Below are 27990 nucleotides of genomic sequence, written 5' to 3'. Positions count from 1 at the left end.
TTGTGGGAAAATATGGGGCTTCCATTACTAACCTCCTTCTGAAAATACTACTTTTCTGGTGGCTGTTCTGACCCACTAGCTTCAATACTTTCACTGACCCAGAACAAGTATGCCAACCAAGATAGTCTTAGCCCTTGTACATACGGTCGGAGATTCCGACGGAATGTATCCTATAGGACCGTTTTGTCGGTATTCCGACTGTGTGTGGTCTGCATCGGACTGTTTCTGTTGGAATATCCGACGGACCAAGTTTTCCAACTTGCCGGTAAAATTTTCCGACAAAATGCTCCTATCGGACATACTCCGATCATGTGTAGCCTACTCCGACGGACAAAGTGCCACGCATGCTCAGATCAAATTCCTAGACCAAAGCTACTGGCTACTAGCCTAAATGTAGTCCCGTCTAACGAAATAACGTCATCACGTTATGTACAATCGGATTTTCTGACAACTTAGTCCGACCGCGTGTATGCAACATCACTTCCAGACCTCTTCCGGAATTAATCCGTCGGAATTACTCCGACGGATTTGGTAGTCGGAATCTCCGACCGTGTATAGAAGGGCTTAGAAAACTCAGAAGTGCTTATCAGGTATGAGCGCAGATGTGTTCAGATACTAGTCCAAACGTGCCTAAACTATTCTGCCAGGAAAGTGCCACTGCAGACTGACAATCATAAGCAGCAAAGGCATTCCCCACCCCACAGCCACGTGTGTACATTACCCCTTGTATTTGTGCAGCTGGCTTTGTGCAGTGATGGCTTCCTGGGGATAGCTCAGGCAGGTTTAGAATAGTATCTGAACACACCGGAGTTCATCCCTAGTCCTTATCTGCATACTCATTCTGAGTTAATGACACAAAGTACTAAAGCTAGATGGCTAATGTAGCAGCCAAGTCATAAACTTTTTATTTAGGGCTTTGGAAATGAAAGATTAATTCCTCGATTAATTGTAAATTTTTTTGATCGTTCACAATTTTTTTGATCGATCAAAATACTCACCTCTCCTCCGGCTTCCGGTCTTCAAGGCGTTCCGTCGGAGATCCGGTGATGTCACGGACATCGACGTCACCGGACTCCTCCCCCCTTCCCCAAGTGCCTCCGTTTGCTAGCAAAGGGAAGGGGGAGGAGTCCGGTGACATCGAAGTTCTGATTGAATGTAGCGCGTACAGAGGAGGAGCTACGCATGACGATTGTCGGCTTTACATGCTGTGTTTTTATCATCTTTATGTGAGTAGTTTGTGTTTGAACACAAAAATTCAATCTTATACTTAAGCAATGAGCACTTAGATCTTTTCTTTCTACCCATGACCTGGCGTCTTTGCTGAGATCTAAGGAGACATAGAGAAGTTTATGGTCCGTGTTAACCCTTTTGATATCCGCTTGCATGACCACCTGTTTGCACAGGGGTCCATGCCATAAGGTGAGAGTGCTTAGTTAGACCGGAGGTGGAAGGATTGTCACGCTACTGTGAAAAAAAAATTACTTACGTCAGTGCTACAGTTTGAATTTAAAACGTATTTGTGTGAACTGTGAAGTTAAGTCATGGATTGTGGAAACAAACTAGTGGTGGGTGATTATATATAGTGTATACCACATTTACCACTGACTAATGCAGAGTTGCAATGCAAGGAGATCAGCTAAAAGTAGTTGGATCTGTATGTGCGTTAGAATTAATCGAAATTAGACGATTAAATAGATTTAAAAAAAAAAATCGATTAATCTAACATGAAAATTTTAATCAGTAACAGTCCTAGTTTTATTAAGTAGAGATCAGCAGTGTCAGACTCTGTTTGCTCAAATTTTTTGATGATCCTTTACATACCTTGTCTCCTATCTTAAAATTAGGTGGAGAAGGCATCTTGATGTTCTTAATAGAGATAGATGGTGCATCTTCCACAGGGAGTGTAGGTGTTAACTTCTTATTGCTTTGGATTCTGCTCTGAATCTCCTTGATGGCTTGCTCCGCTAAGTCTTTTGGAAGTGGCTTCCCATGCCAGCTTTCCTTATCTTCCACCCCTATCACCACAAAGTTATTGAGAAAGAGTGATTTGGATTGTCATTTCACCAAAAGATAGTCAGGAACAATTTGTGAGTTACATTGTTAGTTTAAGATGTCTATCAGATGAACAGTAAAACCACTGAAGCAGAGCATAATAATAATCACGGTGATATTAGGACCATTGTCTCAACTACTGTGACTTCATTCTTCCTGGTGCCAATACATTACAGTATTCAAAAATGTATAAAAAAAAAAAAATCACCTAGCAATATACTATTTATTACAGCTAGCCTGTATCTTGTAACAGGTGCAAGTTATCACTTCCTTAAGCAAGGGGCTACACTGACAATTAAATTAGAGATGTATCTGCTTATTGACAGTTTTCGTAACAATACCCTATTGATTTAAAAGATAAGTTTACCTTAGGGAATATGTTACATGCTTCACCCATTATTATAGGTGGAACTTGTAACAGGTACCCAATGCTGCAGCTGCTGTCCGATCCCCCACCCCATGACAGCAATATGGAGAGAAGTTCCCCGTACTAACTGTCAGTGTTTAAAATCCGAGCGGCCGCGTGGGGCTCCGCCTACACACCCGCGTCATTGATACACAGAGCTCTGTGTGTGAATGAGCTACAAGTCCCAACCACCCTGTGGAGTGCCGTGGTAGTTCATTGCTACTGCCTGTCAGTGTATCTGCTTGTCCATACAGGATATATGGACACACACTTACATTGACAGGTCTGCAGGAGACCTGCATAGCATTAGTGATCTGCTGATGGCTGGTGCAATGCTTTACAGGCTCCTGCAAACATTTATTTTTATTTTTGTATAAAACAGAGTAGGTGGGATTAGAGCCCCTAGCAGTTTTTTTTTCCATCTGCGGCCCTATTAGTGAGATTACCCTTTATTTCCTCTCAGGACAGGAAATCTCTTCAACAGGTAGCAGAGTTGGGAAGGTTGGAACTTCTGGCAGTGTTTTTATTGTTGTCTGCATCTTCCTGCCTTAGTGAGAAATGCTACCCCATTTCTCATTTTATCAATTAAAGAGACTGATTATTAAAATGTACATTTTTATAAAACACTTTGAGCTTCAACTTTCTCTAGTAGCTCCAACCTAAAAATCTTTTTGTGATCTATCGACCCGACTGCTCATCACCAGGGTTAGTGATTTACTTTACAAACAGCAACCAACCTAATTTCTATAATAAAACACAGTATACAAGCTAACTACAAACTGAATTTCATTTTACTTAAAAAGGTCAGAAAATGTATTAAGCATGGTTAAAAATGACATTGTTGGCATAACATGTTAAAACTAAACATGGTGTTTGATCTACACGACACTCGCAACACCTAACACAACCAATTGTTACCACAGTATAAACAGATCAACACCGATTCGATTCGGGTGATAGTAGTTGAAGAAAAAGGCTGGTTGGTGGTTGAGGAGTGATGAGGAAACTCTACATGTTGCGCACCTTTAGGCACTTCTTTGGGAGCTTGCAGTGATATAAAATGTAAAAAGCAATATGTATGGGCAGGTCTGGCAGAAACGTCCATCAATCGACGGACCTGTATGTCTTAAACAATATATAACGCTCAATCTCCTAGATTGAACTGGCACAATTGAATCACCTTTCTTTGCACACACAGTCTATTTTTTTCTGGCATTGGAAGTCTTCTTTAAAAATACATACCAGTGATGCCTTTGCCTTTGAAGGTTTTGGCAATGATTGCAGTTGGCTGGTCCTTCACACCAGTGAATGCCTTACACAGTTCTTCCACACTGTGACCATCCACAACAACAGTGTGCCACCTAGAACATAAAGAGAACATCAAAAACTCAAATAAAAAAATCTGAATTTTAATGTGAACAAAAAAAAATAAAAAATCAGGAGGACTGATGCAGCAAAACATGGGCTCTTCTACTCTATGACCAGGTCACTTAATGGCGTTCAAGCCAAAAACTTCCTCCTCCATGTATCTTTATTGCTTGCTGCCCACTGACTGGATATGTGAGAAGAATTGCCATTAGAAGCTGATATGGAGTCTCTGACAGGACAAAGGTACTGACACTAGATGGAAGAGGAATAAGTAAGCAGGATTTTAGTCTAGTCAGGGTAAATAACAATGCAGATTGTGAAGGGTTAATCCGCCTCAGCAAGTGATTTTGGAAATCTACTACACTTTTACTATCTGCATTTTATAAAAAATAATTTTATAAATATTAGGGTAAAAGCCAACTTAAATTGGAACCAAACCCTCATATCCTTTACAGCCAAGGAAGCTGCCATCTTAGCCTCTGTTTGATTTGCAGTTGCCATGGTGCTGCACATGTGATCAGTTATGACAGCAGCCACCTAGTCTGGTTGAGAGCACAAGCAACTGTAGCAGTTATCATTTATGGCATGCCTTGAATGTAACTGCTTTGAGAAACCATTGAAGCGATGGATTTAGTTCCACTTTATGCCAAAATCTTTTGATAAATTTTGTTGAAAGATTTCATTCACTTCCTGTGAGGTTACCAGTAAAAGTGAGCAACTTCCCTAATGGAGTTACAGGCTGCAATATTAGCCCGGCCGAGGTTCTTTATCACAAAAAAAAAAGGCTGAAGGTAAAGAGACCCTGTCAACAACTTAAAAAGTGCAAAAGTACAGAAAAGTGTCTTGACAGCTTACTTGCAGTAGTTTCTTTTCCATAAATGATTTTGCATTTACTTGTGCCTTTTGAAAATGTGATATTTCCAGGTCAATTCCCTAGCACAACCACCCCTTGCATATGATAGTCCTCTCCTCTTCTGGGAGTGCCTGTGCTTGCCCAGCTTCTCCACCCCACCCTTCACCACCCTCCATAACCTTTTATGTAGTTACTGCGGGAGGAGCAACTGACTCCCTTGAATGACAGCTCTGAGTCTGTGGGAGCTGCTGACATCACATCCAAGATGGCGCCCCCAGCAGTAGAAATACTCTTCAATGTCTACACACAAGGGAGGATTTTACAGGTAAATAACACAAATAAAATGCATTAAATGCCTATATAATTCTAATGGAAGTTTTTTGGTGAAAATGAATGACGACTTAAATATAATTTCTGAGATGGGCTTTAAAATATGTCAGATAAATCTGCAATCACCTGCATGGAACACTTCACAGAAAACACTTTTAAGCTGGATACACACCATACAATTTTTGTTGTTAGATTTCCTTTAGATTTACCAAAATCATGTAGTACAAGGGCGTGCCAGATTGCATACAAATTGAAAGTGTTAAGGTTTGACCTCATTATATGGTTTTGGTAAATCTAAAGGAAAACAATCTAAGAAAGAAAAGAAAATTGTATATTGTGTATCCAGCTTTAGTCTGGGTTCACATTGCTGCGGTGCGAGACACCGCATGTAATTTGCACAGGAATCTTAGCACATAAAAGATAGAAAGTGATTGGCTACTTTGCGCAGCTGCTCCATATTCTGTCTGTTCCAGTCATAGTAAAATCCTCTAAGCCTGGGTTTACACTAGATGCCGTGTGAATTCACAGCGAGTTTGCTGTGGATCCAGCGCCACATCTAAATCGCAACCCGTCCATGCAAACCAATTGTTGCGTGTAGTTGAGTTAACGACACTTCAGCTTATCTGTGTCCTCCCCACCTCCGGTGCTATATGTGGCACCTTTCAGGGGGGAGGGGGGAACAGGTATCTGTTTTTGACCATTTCCCACTTCCGAAAAACGGGGCCACATCGCTGTTTCTCATAAGTTCGGCCCCCTCCTCTTGCCTCCACTATAGAACCAATACGAAAGCACAGTGCGCTTCGTGCATGTGCTGTAGGGAACTGGCTGTGAACTGGCTGCCAGGTTCCCTTAACAGGAATGGTGGTGGCTACACCCGACAGGCGATCCGAATATCGTCTGGGGTGCTAAAATCGTGGGCTCCCTGGACAGGTAAGTGTCCTTATATTAAAAGCCAGCAGCTGCAGTATTTGTAGCTGCTGGCTTTTAATTTTTTGTGGGGAGGCTGCACCTCTTCTTTAAGGAGTGAAAGTGATACTGAATGAACGGGAGCATATTCACTTTTTGGATGTATTTATTGGATATCCTGGAGAATTTCTATCCATTGGAACTGGGGCATTTCTTATATAAACATCACCTACCCAAAGGCCTCACAGCGTTTCTGGTAGATCTCTACTTTGTGCTCTAGAGGGGCAGGATCACTCTGTCCAAGGCGGTTAACATCGATGATGGCGGTAAGGTTGTCCAGCTTGTACAGACCAGCAAAGTTCATGGCTTCCCAAACAGAACCTTCTGAAGTCTCTCCATCTCCAAGCAAACAGTATACTCGGTAGCTGAAAACAATACAAGAAGAATATTCTTTTAATTGTTTAGAATGTTATTTTCCAAAAAACTCTGTTTTATAATAGATAAGTGTATTTCGTCAATAAAATAAAATTTATTGTTTTCATCTGTCCCCATTGGAGAGATTTTTCATTATAAAATTTCTCTTAATCAGGCTGAAAATGTTCATCTAGTACAACCAATAGGAAAAAAATTATAAATTAATTGAAAACCTCCCTATACAGAACCCTATAACCACAGTTGATCCAGAGGAAGGCAACATAAACCCTTAAAGAGTAACCCCACTTTCGTGGGGAAAAACATAGCTGTTACTATGCAAGACTAGCTCCAGGCACATGCCCTTTTGACAAAGGTCTGATGCTCTGTTGGCCAACAATCCGATTGAGTGTACCAAGCTTCAAGCCTGTTACACATGATCAGATTGTTGGCCAACAAAGCGTCAGACTTTTGTCCGAAGGGCGTGTGCCGGGAACTTTGTCGTGCATACAAACGGTACACAATTGTTGGCCAACAAACACGAACGTAGTGACGTACTACGAGGAATTTCAGCTCTTGAGCGCCACCCTTTGGGCACCTTCTGTTAACGTCATGTTTGGTGAGCATTGATTGCGAGCATGCGTGTTTATACTTTGGACTTTTGTGTGACGGACTTGTGTACAGACGATACGAAAATCTGACAACAGACCACTGTCCACCGAAAATTTACTAGCCTGTCATCCGACATTTGTTGTCTGAAAGTTGGACAACAATTGTCTGAAGGAGCGTACTAATGGTCGGATTTTAGGCCAACAGTCTGTCATCACACAATTCCCTTGTGGAATTTTGTTCGAAGGGTGTGTTGGCTCAAACTTGTTTTGCATACACACCGTCACACAAATGTTGACCAACAATTACGAACATAGTGATGTACTAGTCTAGACGCACTACGTGTTTTTTCAGCTCTTTAGCACAACCCTTTGGGCTCCTTCTGCTAATTTCGTGTTAGTAAAAGTTTGGTGAGTGTTGATTCGCGCTTTTCATTTAGCACTTTTCATTTCACACTTTTTATTTCGCACTTTTCAGTTTGTTTCTGAACGGCCGTTCGTCAACCAGACATGTTGCGGAATCAGAGGAGATAACGTGTTATTTATTATTGGCCTTGTAGATATTGCTTTGAATTTTTATTTTTTTTTGTTGATTAATGATTTGATTTGGTATATTTTCTATATTTTTGGATGCATAGAATGCATTTTTTTTATTAGGTTCTATTGGCAGATAGCATGTCTAATTTTATTTGTTTTCTTGGTTTAAAGCACAATAAAAAAATTGTGTACAATAATACTTGGCTATGTGTTTTACTTCAAATGACAGTTTGGAAGTAGGCAGTTACATTTATAAAAAATACAATGTAAAATTGACAAGGGACAACAAGATAGTTGTATCTTTGATCTTAAAAACTACAGGATAATGGTGTTGTGGTAACTTGCCCAAAAAAAATTAATAAAAAAAAGCATAATAATATTATTCTTGATATCACAAAAAAAAAAAGCCTTTAAAAATTAGTTTGCAATAACTCCATCATTATCACCAGCAATGCAGCTTCATTATTATCCCATTAAAGAAGAAGAGAATGTGTGCTGTATTTGGAGATTTCATAATTTGCCACGTCACAAATGTTAATTCTCCATTACGAGCACTAGTTTACAAGACCGACCGCTTCCTGCTCGTCCTTGCTTCTGAGCATGCGTGTTTATACTTTCGACTTTTGTCTGATGGACTTGTGTACACACGCTCGGGAAAATCCGACAACAGACATTTGTCCGTGGAAAATTTTAAAACCTGCTATCCAACTTTGTCCGCGGAAAATCTGACAATTGTCCGATGAAGCAAACACACTGTTGGATTTTCAGCCAACAGCCTGTCTTTACACATTTCCCATCAGAAAATCCGATCGTGTGCACAAGGCTTTAAGGTTTGACATCGGATTATATGCTTTTGGTACGTTTGAAGACAAAAATCTGCAGAAAATCTAATAGTGTGTATGGTGAACACAAACCTCCTCCTTACAATGCAATTCCCAGGAAAAGTTCAGGTGAGGTAATCAAAAGGCGGGAAGGACATCAAACGCCTCCAGCAATATTCAGCTCAAACGGACACTCCTTAACAAACACCTTAGACATGCTTTTCTCCTGCCCTTATCTGTCACGCCTTAAAGTGACACAAAATGTTCATTTTTTTTTTTTTTTATTACAAACATATCATACTTACCTTCACTGTGCAGCTCGTTTTGCACAGAGTGGCCCCGAACATCCTCTCTCAGCTCCTACCCGCACTGCATAAGCCCCTGGGAGAAGCGCTCTCCCGGGGTATTACCATGCGGGCACGTTACCGAGTCCAGTATTCAGCATCCATATATGCCGAATGCAGGACTCGGCTCTGCCCCCCACGTCACTGGATTTGATTGACAGCAGCGGGAGCCAATGGCTGTGCTTCTATCAATCTATCCAATCAACAGCCGAGAACCCCCTAGCAGAGAGACGGCACGTCCCCGTAGGACAAGTTTGAGGGTTCAGGTAAGTAAAGCGGGGGGCTGGGGGGCCAGTCACTGACAGGTGTTTTTTCACCTTAGTTTATAGCACGCATTAAGGTGAAAAAACACAAACCTTTACAACCCCTTTAATTATGGGCCATTTTGCTGTGATGTCAGAGATACCAGTTATGCAAAATTCAATAAGTATCACCAGAGCCCTGGCTGCATGTGATCCACAAAAGTTCTATTTAAACCTGAAGGTCTTAGGCCGCGTACACACGGGCGGACTGTTCGCCCAACCTTGTCCGCTGAACAGTGTTTGGGCGGACAGTCCGCTCGTGTGTGGGCTTTCAGCGGACAGTTTCAGCGGACAGTTGGACGGACAAAGTCTTTCGGAAATTCCGAAAAACTGTCCGCTGAAACTGTGTTTGAGCGAACAGTCCGCCCGTGTGTGGGCTTGTCCGCTGTACTTTCGAAATGAGCGGACTGTTCCCGCTCGGAAAGTCCGCCCATTTCAAGCGCGTGTACAGGTAGGCGGGGCCCGCGAAGGAGACGTCGCGGGCTCCGCCGCCTGGAATGGGCTTAAAGGGGAACCCCAACGCCGAAAAAAATCGGCGTGGGGGTTCCCCCCAAGTCCACACCAGACCCTTGTCCGAGCACGCTACCCGGCCGGCCAGGAAAGGGGGGCGAGCGAGCGCGCCCCCCCTCCTGAGCCGTACCAGGCCGCGTGCCCTCAACATGGGGGGTGCCTTGGGGAAGGGGGGGCCGCGCGGCCCCCCCACCCCAAAGCACCTTGTCCCCATGTTGATGAGGACAAGGGCCTCTTCCCGACAACCCTGGCCGTTGGTTGTCGGGGTCTGCGGGCGGGGGGCTTATCGGAATCCGGGAGCCCCCTTTAAGAAGGGGGCCCCCGGATACCGGCCCCCCACCCTATGTGAATGAGTATGGGGTACAATGTACCCCTACCCATTCACCTGTGAAATAAAGTACAAAAAAAAACACAACACATGGAAAAAGTATTTTATTGCACAGCTCCGGGGGTCTTCCGTCTTCGGGGGTCTTCTCGCCGGACTCCTCCGCTATGTGTGTGTAGCTCTTTTACTAGCGGAGGAGTCCGGCTTTCTTCCTCCCCGCCGCCGGCCTCTTCTCCCGACTTCGGGGGTCTTGTCCCCCTCTTCGGTTCTTCTGCCGGGCCACCGCGCCTGGTCCGGTGGCCCGGTCTTCTGTCGCCGTCTTCCGTTCTTCTGTCGCCGCCTTCGGTTCTTCTGCCGGGCCACCGCGCCTTCTTGTAGCTCTTTTACAGGCGGTGGCCCGGTCTTCTGTCGCCGCTGTCGTCGTCGCCGCCGCCGCCGCCTTCCGTTCTTGTTCTTCTTCTTCTTCTCCTGGAGATGTTGACTCGACGAGCTCTCCGGCCGGAATGCCAGGGACACGCTCCGCTGCCACTTATATAGTGACAATGGGGCGGTGTCACATGGTATATGTCACATGGGTTGGTCACATGGTGACCCCGCCCCCTTACGATGTCATAGTCCCCATGTGACATCAACCCATGTGACCAACCCGATTTTTTTCGGCGTTGGGGTTCCCCTTTAAGTACATTCCAGGCGGCGGAGCCCGCGACGTCTCCTTCGCGGGCCCCGCCTACCTGTACACGCGCTCGAAATGGGCGGATTTGCCTCCTCCTTACGTGGGCGAGTCCGTTCATTTCAAAAGTTGAGCGAACTGTTTGCCCAACCTTGTTCGTCAAACAGTCCGCTCGTGTGTGGGCAAGTCCGCTCATGCAAATTTTGAGCGGACTGTTTGCCGAAACTGTTTGACGAACAAGGTTGGGCGAACAGTCCGCGCGTGTGTACGCGGCCTTACCTTCAGACTTGCACAGTTGTACAGATTCCTCTCCTGTACTGAAATTGCTTACCCTGATTGCACTGGTTGTTGTGAGCTTCTCCCAGTGTGCCAGTTGGATGGAGCCTGCTTTTTTTTCCTGGCTGGAGGACATCCAGCATCATCTAGCCATTTCCTCTCCTGCCTTACTGCCCCTGTTGAGCCCCCATATTCATTATGTTTCAGTTCTTTCACTTATGGAGGATGGTCATCCCATGTGGGTGTTACCTAGGGCAGCCTGCCTAGGAATGCCCACTCATTCAGACAGACACTGGGGTTTTTTTTTTGGTTTTTAAGAAGCACACAATTAATGCCTGAGGCTCTAATTGGCATCAACAAAGGGTGGGCTAGGGTACAGAGCACTGTGCCCTAAGCCCACCCAATTGTGTGACAATAGCAAATTAATATTCGCTATTGTCTTCCTGATCCTCCTCCCAGCCAATCAGGAAGAGACCCGATTGGCCAGGAGGTCCTAAGGGGATCGCCGCCTTCCCGTCCGTTTCCCGCGGGAGGAGGGTGGCATTGGTTTGCCGCCCCCCCCCCCCCCAAAGATTGAGCACCAACTGCCACTGGTACTGAGTCAGGTTGCTCCTATGTTTTCAGGAAGCTATGTACGAAACTCTGCCAGCCCCTCCTACTAGTTATGATCTGCCTACATTTCATAGAGAAACACAGAGAACCAGTGATGATGTTCCTGGGTCTGAAATAAGGTCATGAAAATAGAAAGATTTTTTTATTTAAAAATAACATTAACAGGTTGATGGGTAAGGGGAGAGGGAGAAACAGGACAAGATGTAGGCAGATTAAACTTTAGCTTTCATATTTTGCCCCATATTACATGGTACATTCACATTTAGGGTATAATATGTAACATGGTGCAAATGAGATCCCTCCAGTGACCAGTGACAGCATGCAGGGGTTCTTCTCCCCTGCAGCCACTGTCACTTTTAGAACCAGCATGGCTGTGTGGGGCTCTGCCCACACAAATGTGTCATTCATTTACAGATATCTGTAAATTAATGAATTACAAGTCCCATCTTCCACCACAGCAGACGGACTTGCAGTTCTCAATGGAACACAAGTGCAGTTATCACCATATCATAACCCATTGATACTTACAGCATCCTCTGCAACTGGAAGCCTGTACCTCTGTATGTGCAGAGAGCTGGAGGAAGAGTGTGCAGAAGCATGGCACTGCACCCAAGACCCACTGATCATGGGTACGATACTTTGCAGGCTCCCATAAAATAAAAATAATACATGCACATTTGTGCCCTGCAAAAATCTTGGCATTTATAATTTTCTTACAGGTAAAGCTAGCTTTTAATGTTCAGTTCCCAATGGAGGGATAATAGCACAGTACATGCCATGGGTGTCGCAAGCACCAGGCACTGGGGGCACATACCCACCTCTTTGCCTCGGTTCAGTGATGCCCTGCGCTTCCCTGCTATGTGGAAGTCACTGCACAGTTGTGGATTATAACAACCAACATTATGTAGGGTCTCCCACATACCAGCAAAGTACCCCCTTCCCATCACATATCAGATCAGAGTGACAATGCAGAGGTGAGGTGACTCCTGGGCTCTGATGTGTCATATGATACAGCCAAGGAAAAGGTCCCCCTTGCTGCATTGGCACCACTAAGTATGAAATATGGTGAGTGATTGGTAAGGGGATGCTATAGAGATGTGGATAGCTGTGCTAGGGGACGATTTTTGTGTTGGGTAGTGGGGATTTCTGCGCTGAGTAATGGGGATTTTGGTGAAGAGGGGTGGGAATTTTGGTGCCAGGGTGTGAGGTGCTTGGGAGTAAGGTTTTTAGAAATGGGGAGAGGGTATTTTAGTTTGGGAATGGGTAGAATTTTTGTTCGGCAGGGATCTTTGTGTTGCAAGGGAATTTTTCCTTGACAGGTGTGTCATTTTATGCAGGCTTGGTTGAAGGTGAGCTTTCTTGGGGAATAGATGTCTTTTGCTGACAGAGGGGAGAAGGGTTATTTCCTGGGAGTTGTGTGTGTTGTTTCCAATAGGATGAGAAGGGGGTTTCCTGGAGGTGCCGGAGTTGTGCTTATGGGTGAGAAGGGGTTTGGATGATTGGGGGGGGGGTTGCTTGGGAGGGCGAAGATTTGTGCTGGAGCTAGGGTTTTTGCATGAGGAGGTAAAGGGGTGAGGGATTTGTACTTGGGTTAGGGATACATACTCCTGACCCTTGCGATATTTACATTACATACTCATGATTCCTGTACTTTGTACATTACATACTCCTGACTCTTGCACTTTGTGCATTACATACTCCTGAAACCTACCCTCAACCCCTGCATTCTCTGTGTTACATACTACTGACTTCTGAATTTTGTATGATATAGTCTCCTGGCCCTTGCACACTGTATGTTACATTACATACTCCTGAACCATGCTATAATATGCATACATTACATACTCTTTACTTTGTAAGGACTGTGGCATAGGTGGCATATCTCTTTAGGCCTCTCACACTATTTGCAAGAATTGACTCCACCCACCATTTCTATTTGTGCCCTAGGTCCTTCACAATCCTGGCGACATCTCTGGTACATGCGCTTCATCTGACTCTACCTAAAAGTGTCTGCTGGAGTTGCCTTTTCAGTAGACCTTTCACCATGATATTCAGTGCCATTCAGTAGAAGTTTCATCCTCCTCTACTTTGTAGCTCAGATGCAAAAAAGAGAGGAAGACTGAATAACATCTTTGATCTCTTTGCAATAATGACATATTCACGCTAACTCGTGCTAATTAAAGGCAGAATAATACAAGGAATACACCTAGATGAAAATAATAACACATGATGGAAAACAAATGTCTGTGTTAAAGTATAGGCCACACAATCCTTTTTAATTTGGATGGAGTTACCCTTTTTTGGGGAGATTTCACTTCACTTTTTGTTCTGTGGACACAACAGGAAACAAGAGGAAATCTCTCAGAAGGGATTGAAATGCTCTTGTAGACAGTTGTCATCACTCAAGATAGAACCAGAACACAAAACAGAAGGGCAAAAAACCCCACCTCACTGCAGGGAATGTTACGTCCGGCGCAAAATAATTCCCTTGGCCTTCAGTAACTCAGCTCACTTGCTGAAATGCATTTTTCCTGTGCCATTACCTGGCTTTGTCAAAGTTTTTTCCGGTGTAAGCCATGCCGGCAGCAGCCCCCAGCCCCTGTCCCAGTGATCCTGTGGCTACATCTGTAAATTCTTGCCTCTGAAACAAAAACAAGCATGGATTAGTATGAAATTATATTCATTGACATTTTGTACAATTTCATCTCCAATTAAAAGCTCACTTTTAGTTTTAGGCTGGGTTCAGACTATCTTCGCATGACACTCACAGCAGGGGTCCGGTGTGTCCCCATTCACCATTTCAGGTCCAATTTAAGCCCTAATTTTTGACTGAATTCGGCCCTGAAACGGACCAAAAGACGCACAGGGCTCCTGTGCAAATTGGCACTGGAGCCGCAGTGGAGAGACAGTCAAAATCTCCTGCTATTGTGAATTGGATGCGGGTAGTGTTTGAGGGAGGCAGGTGTCACAGATAACAAGCAGACAACAGTCTCATGTACAATGCTATGAAAAAGTATTTGTCCCCTTTCTGATTTTTTATTTTTTTTTGCATATTTGTCACACTTAAATGACTCGAATCATCAAACAAATTTTATTATTAGACAAAGATAACCCGAATAAATACAAAATGCAGTTTTTAAATGATGATTTCATTCATTAAGGCAAAAAAGCTGTCCAAACCTGCATGGCTTTATGTGAAAAAGTAATTGCCACATAAACATAATAACTGATTGTGCCACTATTGGCGGCAACAACTGCAATCAAGTGCTTGCGATAACTGTCAATGAGTATTTCACATTGCTGTTGAGCAATTTTGGCCCACTCATCTTTGCAGACTTGTTTTAATTCAGCCACATTGGAGGGTTTTCCAGCATGAACGGCCTGTGTAAGGTCATGATACAGCATTTAAATTGGATTAAAGTCCTGGCTTTAACTAGGCCACTCCAAAACCTAAATTTTGCTTTGTTTGAACCATTTGGAGGTTGACTTGCTGTTTTTTGGATCATTGTCCTGCTGCATAACCCAAGTGCACTTGAACATGAAGTCATGAACGAATGGCCGGACATTCTCCTTTAGGATTTTCTGGTAGAGTTCAAAATTTATGGTTCCATCAATTATGGTAAGTCGTACAGGTCCTGAAGCTGCAAAGCGGCCCCAGACCATCACACTACCACCATCATGTCTGACTGTTGGTATGCTGTTCTTCTTATGAAATACTGTATTCGTTTTATGCCAGATATAACGGGACGCACACCTTCCAAAGAGTGACATTTTTGTCTCATCATTTCACAGAATATGTGCCTAAAAGCCTTGGGTATACGGTAATCAAGATTTTTTTGGTAAATGTGAGATCAGCCTTTGGGGTTGGTTTACTAAAGGCAAATAGACTGTGCACTTTGCAAAGTGCAGTTGCACGCTGCGAGAGCAATTGCTCCAGAGCTTAGTAAATGAGGGGAAGCTCTGCTGACTTCCATCATCCAATCATGTGCAAGCAAAAAAGCATTGTTTTTATTTTTCTTGCACATGATTGGGTACTCTTTGCAAAGTGAAGCTTTACCTCATTTACTAAGATCTGGAGCAACTACTCTTTGCAATGTGCACGGCCTATTTGCCTTTAGTAAATCAGCCCCTTTGTGTTCTTTTTGGTCAGCAGTGGCTTTGGCCTTGGAACTCTCCCATGGATGGCATTTTTGCCCAGTCTCTTTCTTATTGTTGAATCATGAACACTGTCCTTACCTAAGGCAAATGAGTGTTGTTGCCTGAGGCAAGTGAGGCCTTCAGTTCTTTAGATGTTGGTCTGCATTCTATTATGACCTCCTGGATGAGTTGTCGTCATGCTCTTGGAGTCATTTTTGTAGGCCGGCCACAACTGGGAAGGTTCCCCACTGTTCCAAGTTATCTCCATGTGTGGATAATGGCTCTCTCTGTGGTTTACTGGAGTTCCAAAGCCTTAGAAATGGCTTTGAAACCCTTCCCAGACCGATACATGTACATTACTTTGTTTCTAATCTGTTCTTTCATTTTTTTAGATTGTGGCATGATGTGTGGCTTTTTGTGATCTGTTAGCATGCTTCACTCTCTCAGACAGCTTCTATTTATGTGATTTCTTGATTCAACTGGTCTGGCCGTAATCAGGCCTGGGTGTGGCAAGTGAGATTTAACTCAGCTTTTCAAAAAATTGTGGTTAATCACAGTTCATTCATGATTCAGCATGGGGGGTGGCAATTACTTTTTCACATAGGGCCAGGCAATTTTGAACAGCTTTTTTCCCATAATAAATTAAATAATACATTTAAAAACTGCATCTCGGATTTACTTGGGTTGTCTTTGTGTAATATAAAAATTTGTTTGATGATCTGAATAGTTTAAGTGTGGAAATATGCAAAAGAAAAAAAAATCAGAAAGGGGGCAAATACTTTTTCACATCATTGACTATAGTTATCAGCACCATTAGCCAACCAATGTCATGGACCCTAGAGGAATAAAATAGAGTGCAAATCCTTGGGAATCAAGGACTAGCAGTGTCTTGTTGCTCCTTCGTGCATCATAGAAATATATCATATGTGCTTATTAAAGCCACTCGTTGTGCCTAAATGATTCTGTAAGCCACTTATGTGATGCGTGAAACTGAACTCGAAAAACGCAAAGGACTTTGAAATAATAAAGGTCAAAGAAGGTGTTTTTCTTAATCAGGGTGATCAATCATATCTTGCATTTATCAGTATAATAACGACTTTAAGGGAATGGCGTGTGGTGAACAGACCCAACGATGGACTAATCCTCAAAGTGGTTATACGCATAAACACATCTATAGTGTTCGCAGTAAAGCTTAAAGCTGAATTCCAGCTTGGACCAATATAAGTATGTGCAATGCCTTTGGGATCCCATGGAAGCTGAAAATCACAGTGATCCCCACTAACTTGCAGGTCCTGTGCTTGAGAAAATGGGTCATTGAGAAAATGCAAAGTGTTCTCTGAATGACGCCCATGCCCAGCGAACAATCTCTTGTGTTCACCAAGCAGCAGAGCAGCCACTCTGTATGGGACCTAGAAGTTAGTGGCAATAGCTGTAGTAGCAATGCTTACTACAGTGATTTCCAGCTTCTACGGCAATCAGCCAGGTATGGCACATATATACTTACATTCGTCCACGATAGATCAATGTACCTGTGTAAAAATATCCATAACTGGAATTCAGTTTTATAGTGGTTCTAAAGTCAAAATCTTTTTTACCTTAAACAACATCCCCTGTTCTGCCTACCCTCCCCTTAAACACTTACTTATCTCCTCTCACCAATCCAGCACTGTCCCCAGCTGCAGCACTGCTGCTCTCTCTTCCTGGTATTACAGGAGATGCAGGGGGCAGCAGGAGTCATAGGCTGCTGCTGCTGTCAGTCAAATCCTGTGAGGAGGGAGCAGGGGGCATGGCTGAGCTGCACTGTGTGTGTCTATGGACGCACACATCCTAGCTTGAGAGTGCATATACCGGTGCCCTTTTAGCAGCCGACTTGCTGAGGGAGCCCTCAGAAGAGAGGAGCGCCAATGAGGGTCTCCAGAAGATGAGATAAGAGACCACTCCATGCAATATCGTTGCACAGACAGGTACATATAACTAATTAATATAATTTTAAAGGGGAGAGCCAGCTGGGAAAAAAACATGTAAAAATCAGCAGCTACAAACACTGTAGCTGCTGACTTTTAATATGCACTTACCTGTCCTGGGTGCCCGCGATGTTGGTCGCCCGAGGCCGACCATCCCTTGGCTCTCGGGTCCCAGCGCCGCCATTCCAACTAAGGGAAACAGGCAGTGGAGCCTTGCGGCTTCACTGCCCCTTTCCTACATGCGCGAGTCGCACAGCGCTTTGTGAATGGGGTGCGTTGTATTCTGGGAGACACACAGTTCCCAGAACACACCACGCCCCATTCACTAGAAGAGGACGTGAGGAGGAGAAAACTGAAGATCACTGCGGAATAGGAAGAGGCAGATTAGGACGATCTGCCTAGCAACAGATATTTCTGGTAAGTTAAAACATTTTTTTTTTCCCTCCAAATTTTTTAGGATTATTTTTAGGCATTTTTTTTTTTTTTTTTGGGTGGCCCTACACTTTAACCTCCCTGGCGGTACGATTATTTCAGATTTTAGGTGCTAAAAGCAGTACAATTATTTTGCATGAAAATTTGGCGTTTTATATTGTAGGCCTGTAATTCTTAGCAATAACTCACTTAAATCTGTCCAAACCAGAGTTTAGCAGACATCCCGGGTATGATAAAGTTTGAAAAATGAAATCATAAATTATAATATAATAAATATTTATAAATAATTGTACCAAATAATAATATAACAATAATAAAAATTATTCAATAATGTAAACAAATCAAAAACACAGAAATTTGCTCAGTTGCAGAATTGTCACTGTTATTACTTTTCAGTATTTGATGACGGATCTCCCCACAAATCGCTATCCCTCAATTCTGCGAGTGATTCTAATTTATTATCGCTGTTTTCTAGCTGGTCTAAAATCATTTTTGATGTAAAATCATTTTTGATGTAAAGGGACAGTTTTGGTTGCTATGGACAATCTCCAGTTTCCAGGCATAAAGAACAGTTTTTATTATATACAGTGGTGTGAAAAAGTGTTTGCCCCCTTCCTCATTTCCTGTTCCTTTGCATGTTTGTCACACTTAAGTGTTTCGGAACATCAAACCAATTTAAACAATAGTCAAGGACAACACAAGTAAACACAAAATGCAATTTGTAAATGAAGGTGTTTATTATTAAAGGTGAAAAAAAATCCAAACCATCATGGCTCTGTGTGAAAAAGTGATTGCCCCCCTTGTTAAAACATACTATAACTGTGGTTGTCCACACCTGAGTTCAATTTCTCTAGCCACACCCAGGCCTGATTATTGCCACACCTGTTCACAATCAAGGCATCACTTAAATAGGAGCTGCTTGACACAGTAAGGTCCACCAGAAGATCCTTAAAAGCTACACATCATGCCGAGACCCAAAGAAATTCAGGAACAATTGAGAAAGAAATTAATTGAGATCTATCAGTCTGGAAAGGGTTATAAAGCCATTTCCAAAGCTTTGGGAATCCAGCGAACCACAGTGAGAGCCATTATCCACAAATGGCGAAGACATGGAACAGTGGTGAACCTTCCCAGGAGTGGCCGGCCGCCCAAAATTACCCCAAGAGCGCAGCGACGACTCATCCAAGAGGTCACAAAAGACCCCACAACAACGTCCAAGGAACTGCAGGCCTCACTTACCTCAGTTAAGGTCAGCGTTCATGCCTCCACCATCAGGAAAAGACTGGGCAAAAATGGCCTGCATGGCAGAGTTCCAAGGAGAAAACCACTGCTGAGCAAAAAGAACATCAAAGCTCCTCTCAATTTCTCCACAACACATCTTGATGATCCCCAATACTTTTGGGACAACATTCTGTGGACCAATGAGACAAAAGTGGAACTCTTTGGAAGGTGTGTGTCCAAGTATATCTGGCGTAGAAGGAACACTGCATTTCATAAAAAGAACATTATACCAACAGTAAAATATGGTGGTGGTAGTGTGATGGTCTGGGGCTGTTTTGCTGCTTCAGGACCTGGAAGACTTGCCGTGATAAAAGGAACTATGAATTCTGCTGTCTACCAAGAGATCCTGAAGGAGAATGTCCGACCATCTGTTCGTGTACTCAAGCTGAAACGAACTTGGGTTCTGCAGCAGGACAATGATCCTAAACACACCAGCAAGTCCACCACCGAATGGCTGAAGAAAAACAAAATGAAGACTTTGGAGTGGCCTAGCCAAAGTCCTGACCTGAATCCTATTGAGATGTTGTGGTATGACCTTAAAAAGGCCGTTCATGCTCGAAAACCCTCTAATGTAACTGAATTAGGACAATTCTGCAAAGATGAGTGGGCCAAAATTCCTCCAGGACGCTGTAAAAGCCTCATTGCACGTTATCGCAAACGCTTGGTTGCAGTTGTTGCTGCTAAGGGTGGCCCAACCAGTTATTAGGTTTAGGGGGCAATCACTTTTTCACACAGGGCCATGATGGTTTGGATTTTTTTTTCACCTTTAATAATAAACACCTTCATTTACAAATTGCATTTTGTGTTTACTTGTGTTGTCCTTGACTATTGTTTAAATTGGTTTGATGTTCCGAAACACTTAAGTGTGACAAACATGCAAAGAAACAGGAAACACTTTTTCACACCACTGTAAAACTGCATGCAGGACACTGGGCAGACCACTAGGGACAAAGGGGATGTGAAATAATTACATACAGCAATGTAATCTGTAAGATTATATTATACTGTATGTATAGTGAGTGTTTTACTTTTTGAATTTGGCGCCGATCTCCGTCCCCGTGCATCGCAACGCTCGCAGGGAACGGAGATCAGCTCCGAAAGGGAGAAGGTAAGTAAGCGTCCTCCTGGATCCAGCGATGCGGTCCCGAGTCTGGCTCGGGGTTACCGCTTTTGGTATAAAAATTCCCCCCCGAGCCAGACTCGGGAATACCGTCAGGGGGGTAAGGCTGCTTTCACACTGGGGCGGGAGCAGCGTCGGCGGTAAAGCGCCGCTATTTTTAGCGGCGCTTTACCGTCGTTTTAGCGGCGGTGTGCGGGCGCTAGCGGGGTGGTTTTACCCCCCGCTAGCGGCCGAAAAGGGGTTAAACCCGCCCGCAAAGCGCCGCTGCAGCGGCGCTTTGCCGGCGGTATTGCCGCGGTGTCCCATTGATTTCAATGGGTAGGAGCGGTATAGGAGCGGTGAATACACCGCTCCTTCACCGCTGCAAAGATGCGGCTAGCAGGACTTTTTTCACCGTCCTGCCAGCGCATCGCTCCAGTGTGAAAGCCCTCCGGCTTTCACACTGGAGTTAAAGGGGCCGGTTTTTTTCAGGCGTTACACAGGCGCTATTTTTAGCGCTGTAACGCCTGAATACCGCCCCAGTGTGAAAGCAGCCTTAAGATCAAATTTTATTAAAACCTTATTTTTGGAGACAGTTCACACCTTTTAAACTTGAAGTCTGTGTTATACTATGAAAAAGCAAGAGATGATTGATTCATCCTGATTTAAAGGGAACAGTTGTTTTGATCTTTATAATTTTAAGGTTCTACTTAAAAGGTGAAATTCCATCCAGCTGGGTGTTCACCAGTATAATTGCACAGTCATATGGACATATAGCTTGATAATGATATTTAGCAGTTGAGATTATCGGACGAATGACCGCTCATTTATTTTTATTTTTTTGTGCATGCTATATCTCATATTGAAAATTAAGAGTTTACTAAACTTACAAAAATTCTCATATGACAGAATAAAAAATTGGAAGTGATTTAATGTGTTGTAGTGTATTTGTATTTTTGAACAACTGTACTGATTAAATAAAAAGCGTATGATCTGTTATTCTTCAAGAAAATTTTTTGTGTTTGAACGATCAGATAATATCAGACAAACTGTCGTGAACGGCTCTCAAAAGCTCTGTTCTAATGATCAGATTACCGTACAATCGTTTAGAAAGCGGAATTTTTCATACGATTATCTGATATTTGTGTACAAAAGGTTTGAAATTGGGACTAACAGTGGTAAATTGTCCCTGAGTTGGTGGGTCACTGAAAGCAAAAAAAATGTTACTACTAACCCAGTCCTCTGTGTAGGAGGCATGCTGTCACTTGTAAACACAGATGATGGCACACAAAGTTGTCTTTTGTTTTTAGAACAAGGCCTGCATCCTGGCAGAAAGCCGCTACCCATCAGAATATGTAACAGAAGTGACGTTCCGGCACAGCCATCTTGGTACACCCATACTCGCCTACAGTAACAAGGTGGCAAGCAGACAACATCTTCTTACACTCACCTTGCATTTCACACTTATTTTTACCAGTAAATGGAGCTTATATCATGAAGTACCGTATTTTGAAATCCGTGACACTGTTTTAATGTTGAATTTTAAAAGCAGCGCCATGCCTGCTGGTCTCAAAGGTTTGCTAATCCGGAAGACAGCTGCTTTTAAAATTCAGCATCCAAACAGCTTGACGGATTTGAAAATACTGAATATTCACGATATAAGCTCAGTTTACTGGTAAAAATAAGTGTGAAATGCAAGACTCCGATGGGTGTAAAAAGATGTCCGCTTGCCGCCTTCTGACTGTAGGCTTATTGAGGATGAGTGTGGGTGTACCAAGATGGCCGCAATGGGAAACCATCACTTCGGTTGCACTTTCTCATGGGTAGCGGCTTTCTGATAGAACACCTGCAGTGAGCAGAGTGCTAGTGCTAGAGGTGGTGGTATCAAGAACCACATTGCTGTGGACAAAAAAAAAATCCTTGCCGACTGAATTGACGCTGTCTCTCCTATAAAATTATATAGGACAATTTTCCTGGCAGTTGTGGCTGAAAATTTAGTTGGTCTACCTGACCGTGGTTTGGTTTCAACAGAACTCCTAATTTTCCACTTCTTGATTAGAGTTTGAACACTGTTGATTGGCGTTCTCAATTCCTTGGATATCTTTTTTATATCCCTTTCCTGTTTTACACAGTTCAACTACCTTTTCCCACAGATCCTTTGACAATTCTTCGGCTTTCCCCATGACTCAGAATCCAGAAACGTCAGTGCAGCACTGGATGAAAGATGCAAGGGTCTGTCAGGAGTCCAGAAACGCATTGACCTTTTATACACACACATTAATTACAAGCAGATCACAGGTGAGGATGGTTACCTTTAATAGCCATTCAAACCCCTTTGTGTCAACTTGTGTGCATGTTATCAGGCCAAAATCACCAGGGTATGTAAACTTTTGATCAGGGCCATTTGGGTCGTTTCTATTGCCATTATGATTTAAAAAGAGTAAACACAGTTGATTGATAATAAATGGCTTCAGCTAAACACTAACGATGAGTGAAAGAAATTTTTTGTGTTATTCATATTCTCAGAAAAATGGCCAAGAAATCATAAATTCTGCCACGGGATGTAAACTTATGAGCACAACTGTATATATACACACATATTCTGTATATACTGTAGATCTGTGAGGTATCAGTGTGGGAAATGAGTAACAAATTTCCGATTGCATTCATAAACCTGCTGTTTTTGGTGGGCCGGTGCTACCACTGAACGTAAATACTGTAGTTTAATAGGGCCGCCCTGGAACCACCCTGCATGGGACTGTGGTGGGGTTACTACGGTACTACCAGCAGGTTAAATCAGGTGATGAGGAGGGGATATAATGCCCTCCCACCACCTCTCAAACAGCTCTGAAAATCAATCCAAGCATGGATTGCACATGTAAATGAGCCCTCAAAGAAAAATATCCCATTTAATCTTCAATTTTCTCGAAATACTATGATGCCTAAGTGAATATTGGACTGTTTAGGAGAGAACCTAAACAATCCTTTTCTCTTTTTTATTGAAAGTCTTCATAGTGCATGTGCTACTTCAGTCTATCTGTCAATTGTGGGACACCACAATGGTATATTGAACATCCAGTGTTGTGGTAACTAATAGTAAGTATTGATCTTCAACCAATTTTTCTATCTGTCAAGTCCACATAAGAAGGCCAATCAAAAGATTAATAAACAGACACATTTTTTAGCACTTTAAAAGGTATTGTAAGAATAAAGAACATAACTAAAAGCCAAATTCTAAAATAGTGGGCGCTTTTAATCTAGAAGAATTGGAGCACTAGCCTTGGTTTTATGAGGTGATCCTTCTCCTTTAAACTCTAGCTCCAGTAGGTAATAAGAGTAGGTAATAAGAGAACCCACCAAAATAAATGCAGGGAAGTAAAGGGTTAACCTCCTCAACTAATAACAGAACCTTCACTGCACACTCAGGCTCAGCCTTATTTACTGCCAGTGTTCTGTCGAGAAGTGCCCTCCATCGAATAGTGCCTGAGCATGCGCAGGACGGAGCTACACTTCAGCTGATTTGCCGATCAGCTGGAGTGACGTGACAAGGGCGCAAGCGCACATTGTAGGGGGCATCACTTGATGGGAGATACCATTTCACGGTCACAATTGAAACCTATACAAACAGCGGGGGGAGACCGTAGTTATCACACTGTGCCTTGCTGTTGCGGGGCGGCTTTACAGTGTGCTGATGGTCCGGTATTGTCTGTGCTGCAGGGCAGGTTTGCTGTGTTGAACTCCCAGTTTTACCTGTGCCAAAAGGCGGGTTGAAACACAGACAAAACTAGCTCTTCAACACAGCCACTAGCCACCCTCCAGCAACAACGATGCACAATCTGATACCTACAGTCTCCCCGGCTGTTTGTATAGGTTTAGATTGTGCCTGTGAAATGGTGATCGAGAGATAACTCCTACAATGTGTGCATGCGCTGTGGTTACGTCAGCCCAGCTGATCAGCAAATAAGTTGTTGCGCTGTTCCGTACTGCACATGCGCAGTACATACCGGGCACTATTCGATGGGGGGCACTTGTTGACAGAACACTGGACAGACAGTATAAGGCTTGATTCACACCTATGCATTTTAAGTGCTTTTTGCATTTTGGAGATTTGCACTTGGTCCATTTAAGAAGGTTTCCTATGGAACACGTTCTGTAGAGCAAATCTTCAAAATGCAAAAAGCACAAAAAAAAATAGGTGTGAATCAAGCCTAAAGCCGCGTACACACGGGCGGACTGTATGGCCTACTTAGTCTGTCATACAATCCGACGGACAGTCCGTCCTACTTTCGAATGAACGGACATGACCACACACGGATGCACAAACAATCCGTCGAAAGCTTGCGCGATGACGTGTACAGCACGTACGACGGGACTAGAAATAGGAAGTCCAATACACAGCAATGCAACCTTTCGCCGTGTAAATCCTTTCTGAGCAGGCGCCATTCTTAGTCCGTCGAACTAGCCTACTGACGAGCGGATTGTCCGCTGAAACCAAAGTATGACGGACAGTATTTTGAAAAATCCGAAATACTTAGTACGCCAGACTGCACGCTGAAAAAGTCCGCTGAAGCCCACACACGAGCAGACTGTCCGCTGAAATGTGTTTCGATGGACTAAGTAGGCCATACAGTCCGCCCGTGTGTACGCGGCCTAACTCCGCAACTGGAGACAAGTTCAACAAACAGTGCAGGGATAGCTGAAGATAGCAGCGCTCCGGTAACCTTTCGCAGGGGAAGATTGGTGTCTGTCCAGCAATAAACAAGGCTGAGCCTAGTGTGCAGTGAGCTCTGTATCATGTGAGGCGATTTAAATATTTACTTCCCTGCATTTGCTTGTTGCTACTGTTGAAGAAGAAGAAGAGGATGAGCTGTTCTAACTCCAAGTGTGCCCCTGCATCTACACAGAACCACTCTGCCCAGGGCAGGTGCCCCTTTCCGCCCATGTCTTACACCAACCCTGCTTAGCACTATCAGCCTGAAACAGGAAACCCTCTTACTGGTAGAATCTACAGGAAAGAAACTGCAGCAGATTCACAAGAAATGAAAAAAGTTGTGAGGATCCTAAGCCTATTGAAAGAAAGGCTTTGAGTTTACATAGACTTTAAAGTGGACCTTGCATGTGAAGCAATGCCCTTGTATGTAGGCCTAATGTACACTGGATGTTTTTACCACTACTGTTAGGTGCATGTGGCCTAAACGCCCCTGCATGTTATCCTGCATGTCCATGAACACATATGTTTTAATAGGCAGGGGCTTTTAGAGGCAGAAGAAACCCCCCCATTGCCAGTGCGTCCAGTAGAAGCAGCGTTTTGGCAGAAAAAAAAACGATTGACGCGTGTGAACGCATCTAAACATGGGTTAACGCTAGATGTGTAAAGAACTTGAACACTAATTAATTTCAATGGCCAGAATATTAATGACAGCCCCTCCCTCATGCAAAAATGCTGCTCTAAACTGAAAATAAATCTGTGGGGGAAACAAGTTAATTAATATACTTACCTTTCCACTGGCTTGCATACTGCAGGCATTGATGTCGCCATTCTTCCAATGAGATACCGGATAATGATGAGTAGCCCAAATCTCACAGAATTACACACCAACACAGTGGAGGATTAAATGAGATTAGCACTATGCAGCATTTCTTTTGGGATCTCACTGGAGGGATTGTGACGTCACCCTCAACTAGGTGCCATAAATGAATGCTGGGGAAATATAAGTATATTAACAAAAATTTTCCCCCCAACAACATTTTTAGCAAGGGAAGAAGGCCTTCATTAAATATGCAGAGCTTGCTATTTAAGTAAATAAGGAGATTGATTTCCAGTAAACTCCTGAAATATTTACATACGTATTCATGAATAATCAATAAACCATCTCTTAAATAAAGATACATAAAGTAATACAGGCATGGTATTTTTGCTACAGAAATATACCCACCGGTACCGGATGTCCCTCCAGGATGGAGTCCAGCTTTCTGAGGTTCAACAGTTCTGATTCAGGCAAATACCCGGCCTCTGCCCAAGCTGCATACAGAATGGGAGCTGCATGACCCTGGATGGAGACAAATAATGTGTCGCCTTCATATTCCCACAGACTTTTATCTTTTACTTATACAAAACACACAATAAAAAAAGAGTAGGCAACATAGCAACATGTGATAGATGGGGCAGAAGCCGCCATAAACAACCTGCTGTGCCCTCAGGGGATCTCTAGAACTTTCCCAAAACTTTCTCACACTGTATGTTTACTATCAGCAGAAATAAAAGATATCAATGGAGTAAATAACTGAAAAAATATTTCTTTTTTTTTTTTCCTAGAAAAAAAATGCCTATAGTTTGTAAAAAGACTGGAAAGGTCAGCACAGGGACTTAGAAAATGTTCTACATCAATAGTCAGGAAGATTGCAGGATGAAGGAATCACTGTTGCACTATACTTCAGCAGCAGAATCAGTGCCTTACAATGATGCAAATTATACAATAAAATAAACCGATGATTAACACTGGGCTGAACTGTAGGTTTCCTTTGAACTTGATGACACAGGTTTATGATTATTCCATGGAAGCAGTATTGAACCATAGTGATGGCTCAATTTTGCAAACCACTTCCTTTACGGCTCAACACACACTTCCGTGACCTGGAAGTCATGCGCGTTACGGTGCGACTTTCCCAGGCTACTTCCTGGTGAGTTGAGTACCACTTTGATAGAAGTATAGAAGTCAGATAGAAGTCGCCTTGAAGTAGTACAGAAACCTTTTCTGAAATCGGAGCAACTTAAGTAGTTCATTAGTGCCCAGCTCTCATTGACTAACATGGGATTTCACATGTCACGCGACTTGGGGTCTAATAAGATGGATCCCAAGTCATGGCAGTGTGAACCGAGCCTCAGTCCTACAGCAGTACTGAAATAATGTTCTGTGGACGAATGGGAAAACAATTATGTTTCTGGCAAAAGTACACAGAGGAACCTATGGGGGAACAAAAACACTCCACAGCAATACCAATACTTATCCCAACTGTGAAACATGATGGATGGAGTGCAATGTTTTGTTTGCTTTGCAGTCTCAGGGCTTGGATAGCTTTGAGAGATAAATCAATTCTAATTTGTATATAGAAATTTTATGACAGGATATTGGGGTGTCCTGTGACTTTAAACTAAAAAGAAGTAATGCAATGCATCATACTAATGATCAAAAAACAAGGGTTACTAAACAACAAGATGGCTTATATATTTCATATAGTGTTCCTGAACTCAGCTCTATTGAATTGCTGTGGCGTGTTCTGAAGCAGGCCATTCAAGCAAAACAACTATACCAGGGCTCTCTAAATTTTCGAAAGATAGGACCAATTTACTGTCCGTCCTTTAGAGGGGCCAGACTGTGGCCAGAAAGAGTAGCAATGCCCCAGGCTTGGTAGTCAGGGGGAGTAAAATAATGACATAATGCTTGTGGTTAGTGGGAGGAGAAATAGTGCCTCATCGTTGGTGTCAGTGGGAGGAATAGTGTCCCATCATTAGTGTCAGTGGGAGGAATAGTGCCCCATCATTGGTGTCAGTTGGAGGAATAGTGGCCCATCATTGGTGTCAGCAGGTGGAATAGTGCCCCTTTGATTGTGTCAGTGGAAGGAATATTGTCCCATCATTGGTGTCAGTGGGAGGAATAGTATCTCATCATTGGTGTCACTGAGAGAAACAATGCCCTAACGTTGCAGTCAATTGGAGGAATTATGCCCCACTATTGGCGACAGTGG

At 43.3% G+C, this 27990-nt stretch overlaps 1 protein-coding gene across 1 annotated transcript in view; it reads right to left on the bottom strand.

Moving 5' to 3' along the window:
• Positions 1–27990, bottom strand: part of TKT (transketolase) — a 77261-nt gene that overhangs the window by 22943 nt on the left and 26328 nt on the right. The window contains exons 3-7 of the mRNA XM_077452080.1: positions 26181–26294; positions 13875–13972; positions 6149–6340; positions 3701–3819; positions 1822–2015 (exon numbers count right to left, since the gene is read on the bottom strand). Of these exons, the coding sequence (XP_077308206.1) occupies positions 1822–2015; positions 3701–3819; positions 6149–6340; positions 13875–13972; positions 26181–26294 (717 nt within the window). The remainder of the gene's footprint in view (positions 1–1821; positions 2016–3700; positions 3820–6148; positions 6341–13874; positions 13973–26180; positions 26295–27990) is intronic.

Source organism: Lithobates pipiens, unplaced genomic scaffold (genome assembly GCF_037356315.1).
Source record: "Lithobates pipiens isolate NorthernLeopardFrog02 unplaced genomic scaffold, aLitPip1_a1.2 Scaffold_23, whole genome shotgun sequence".
In the NCBI taxonomy this organism is placed as follows: domain Eukaryota; kingdom Metazoa; phylum Chordata; class Amphibia; order Anura; family Ranidae; genus Lithobates; species Lithobates pipiens.
This window is presented reverse-complemented; position numbering and strand designations above follow the sequence as displayed.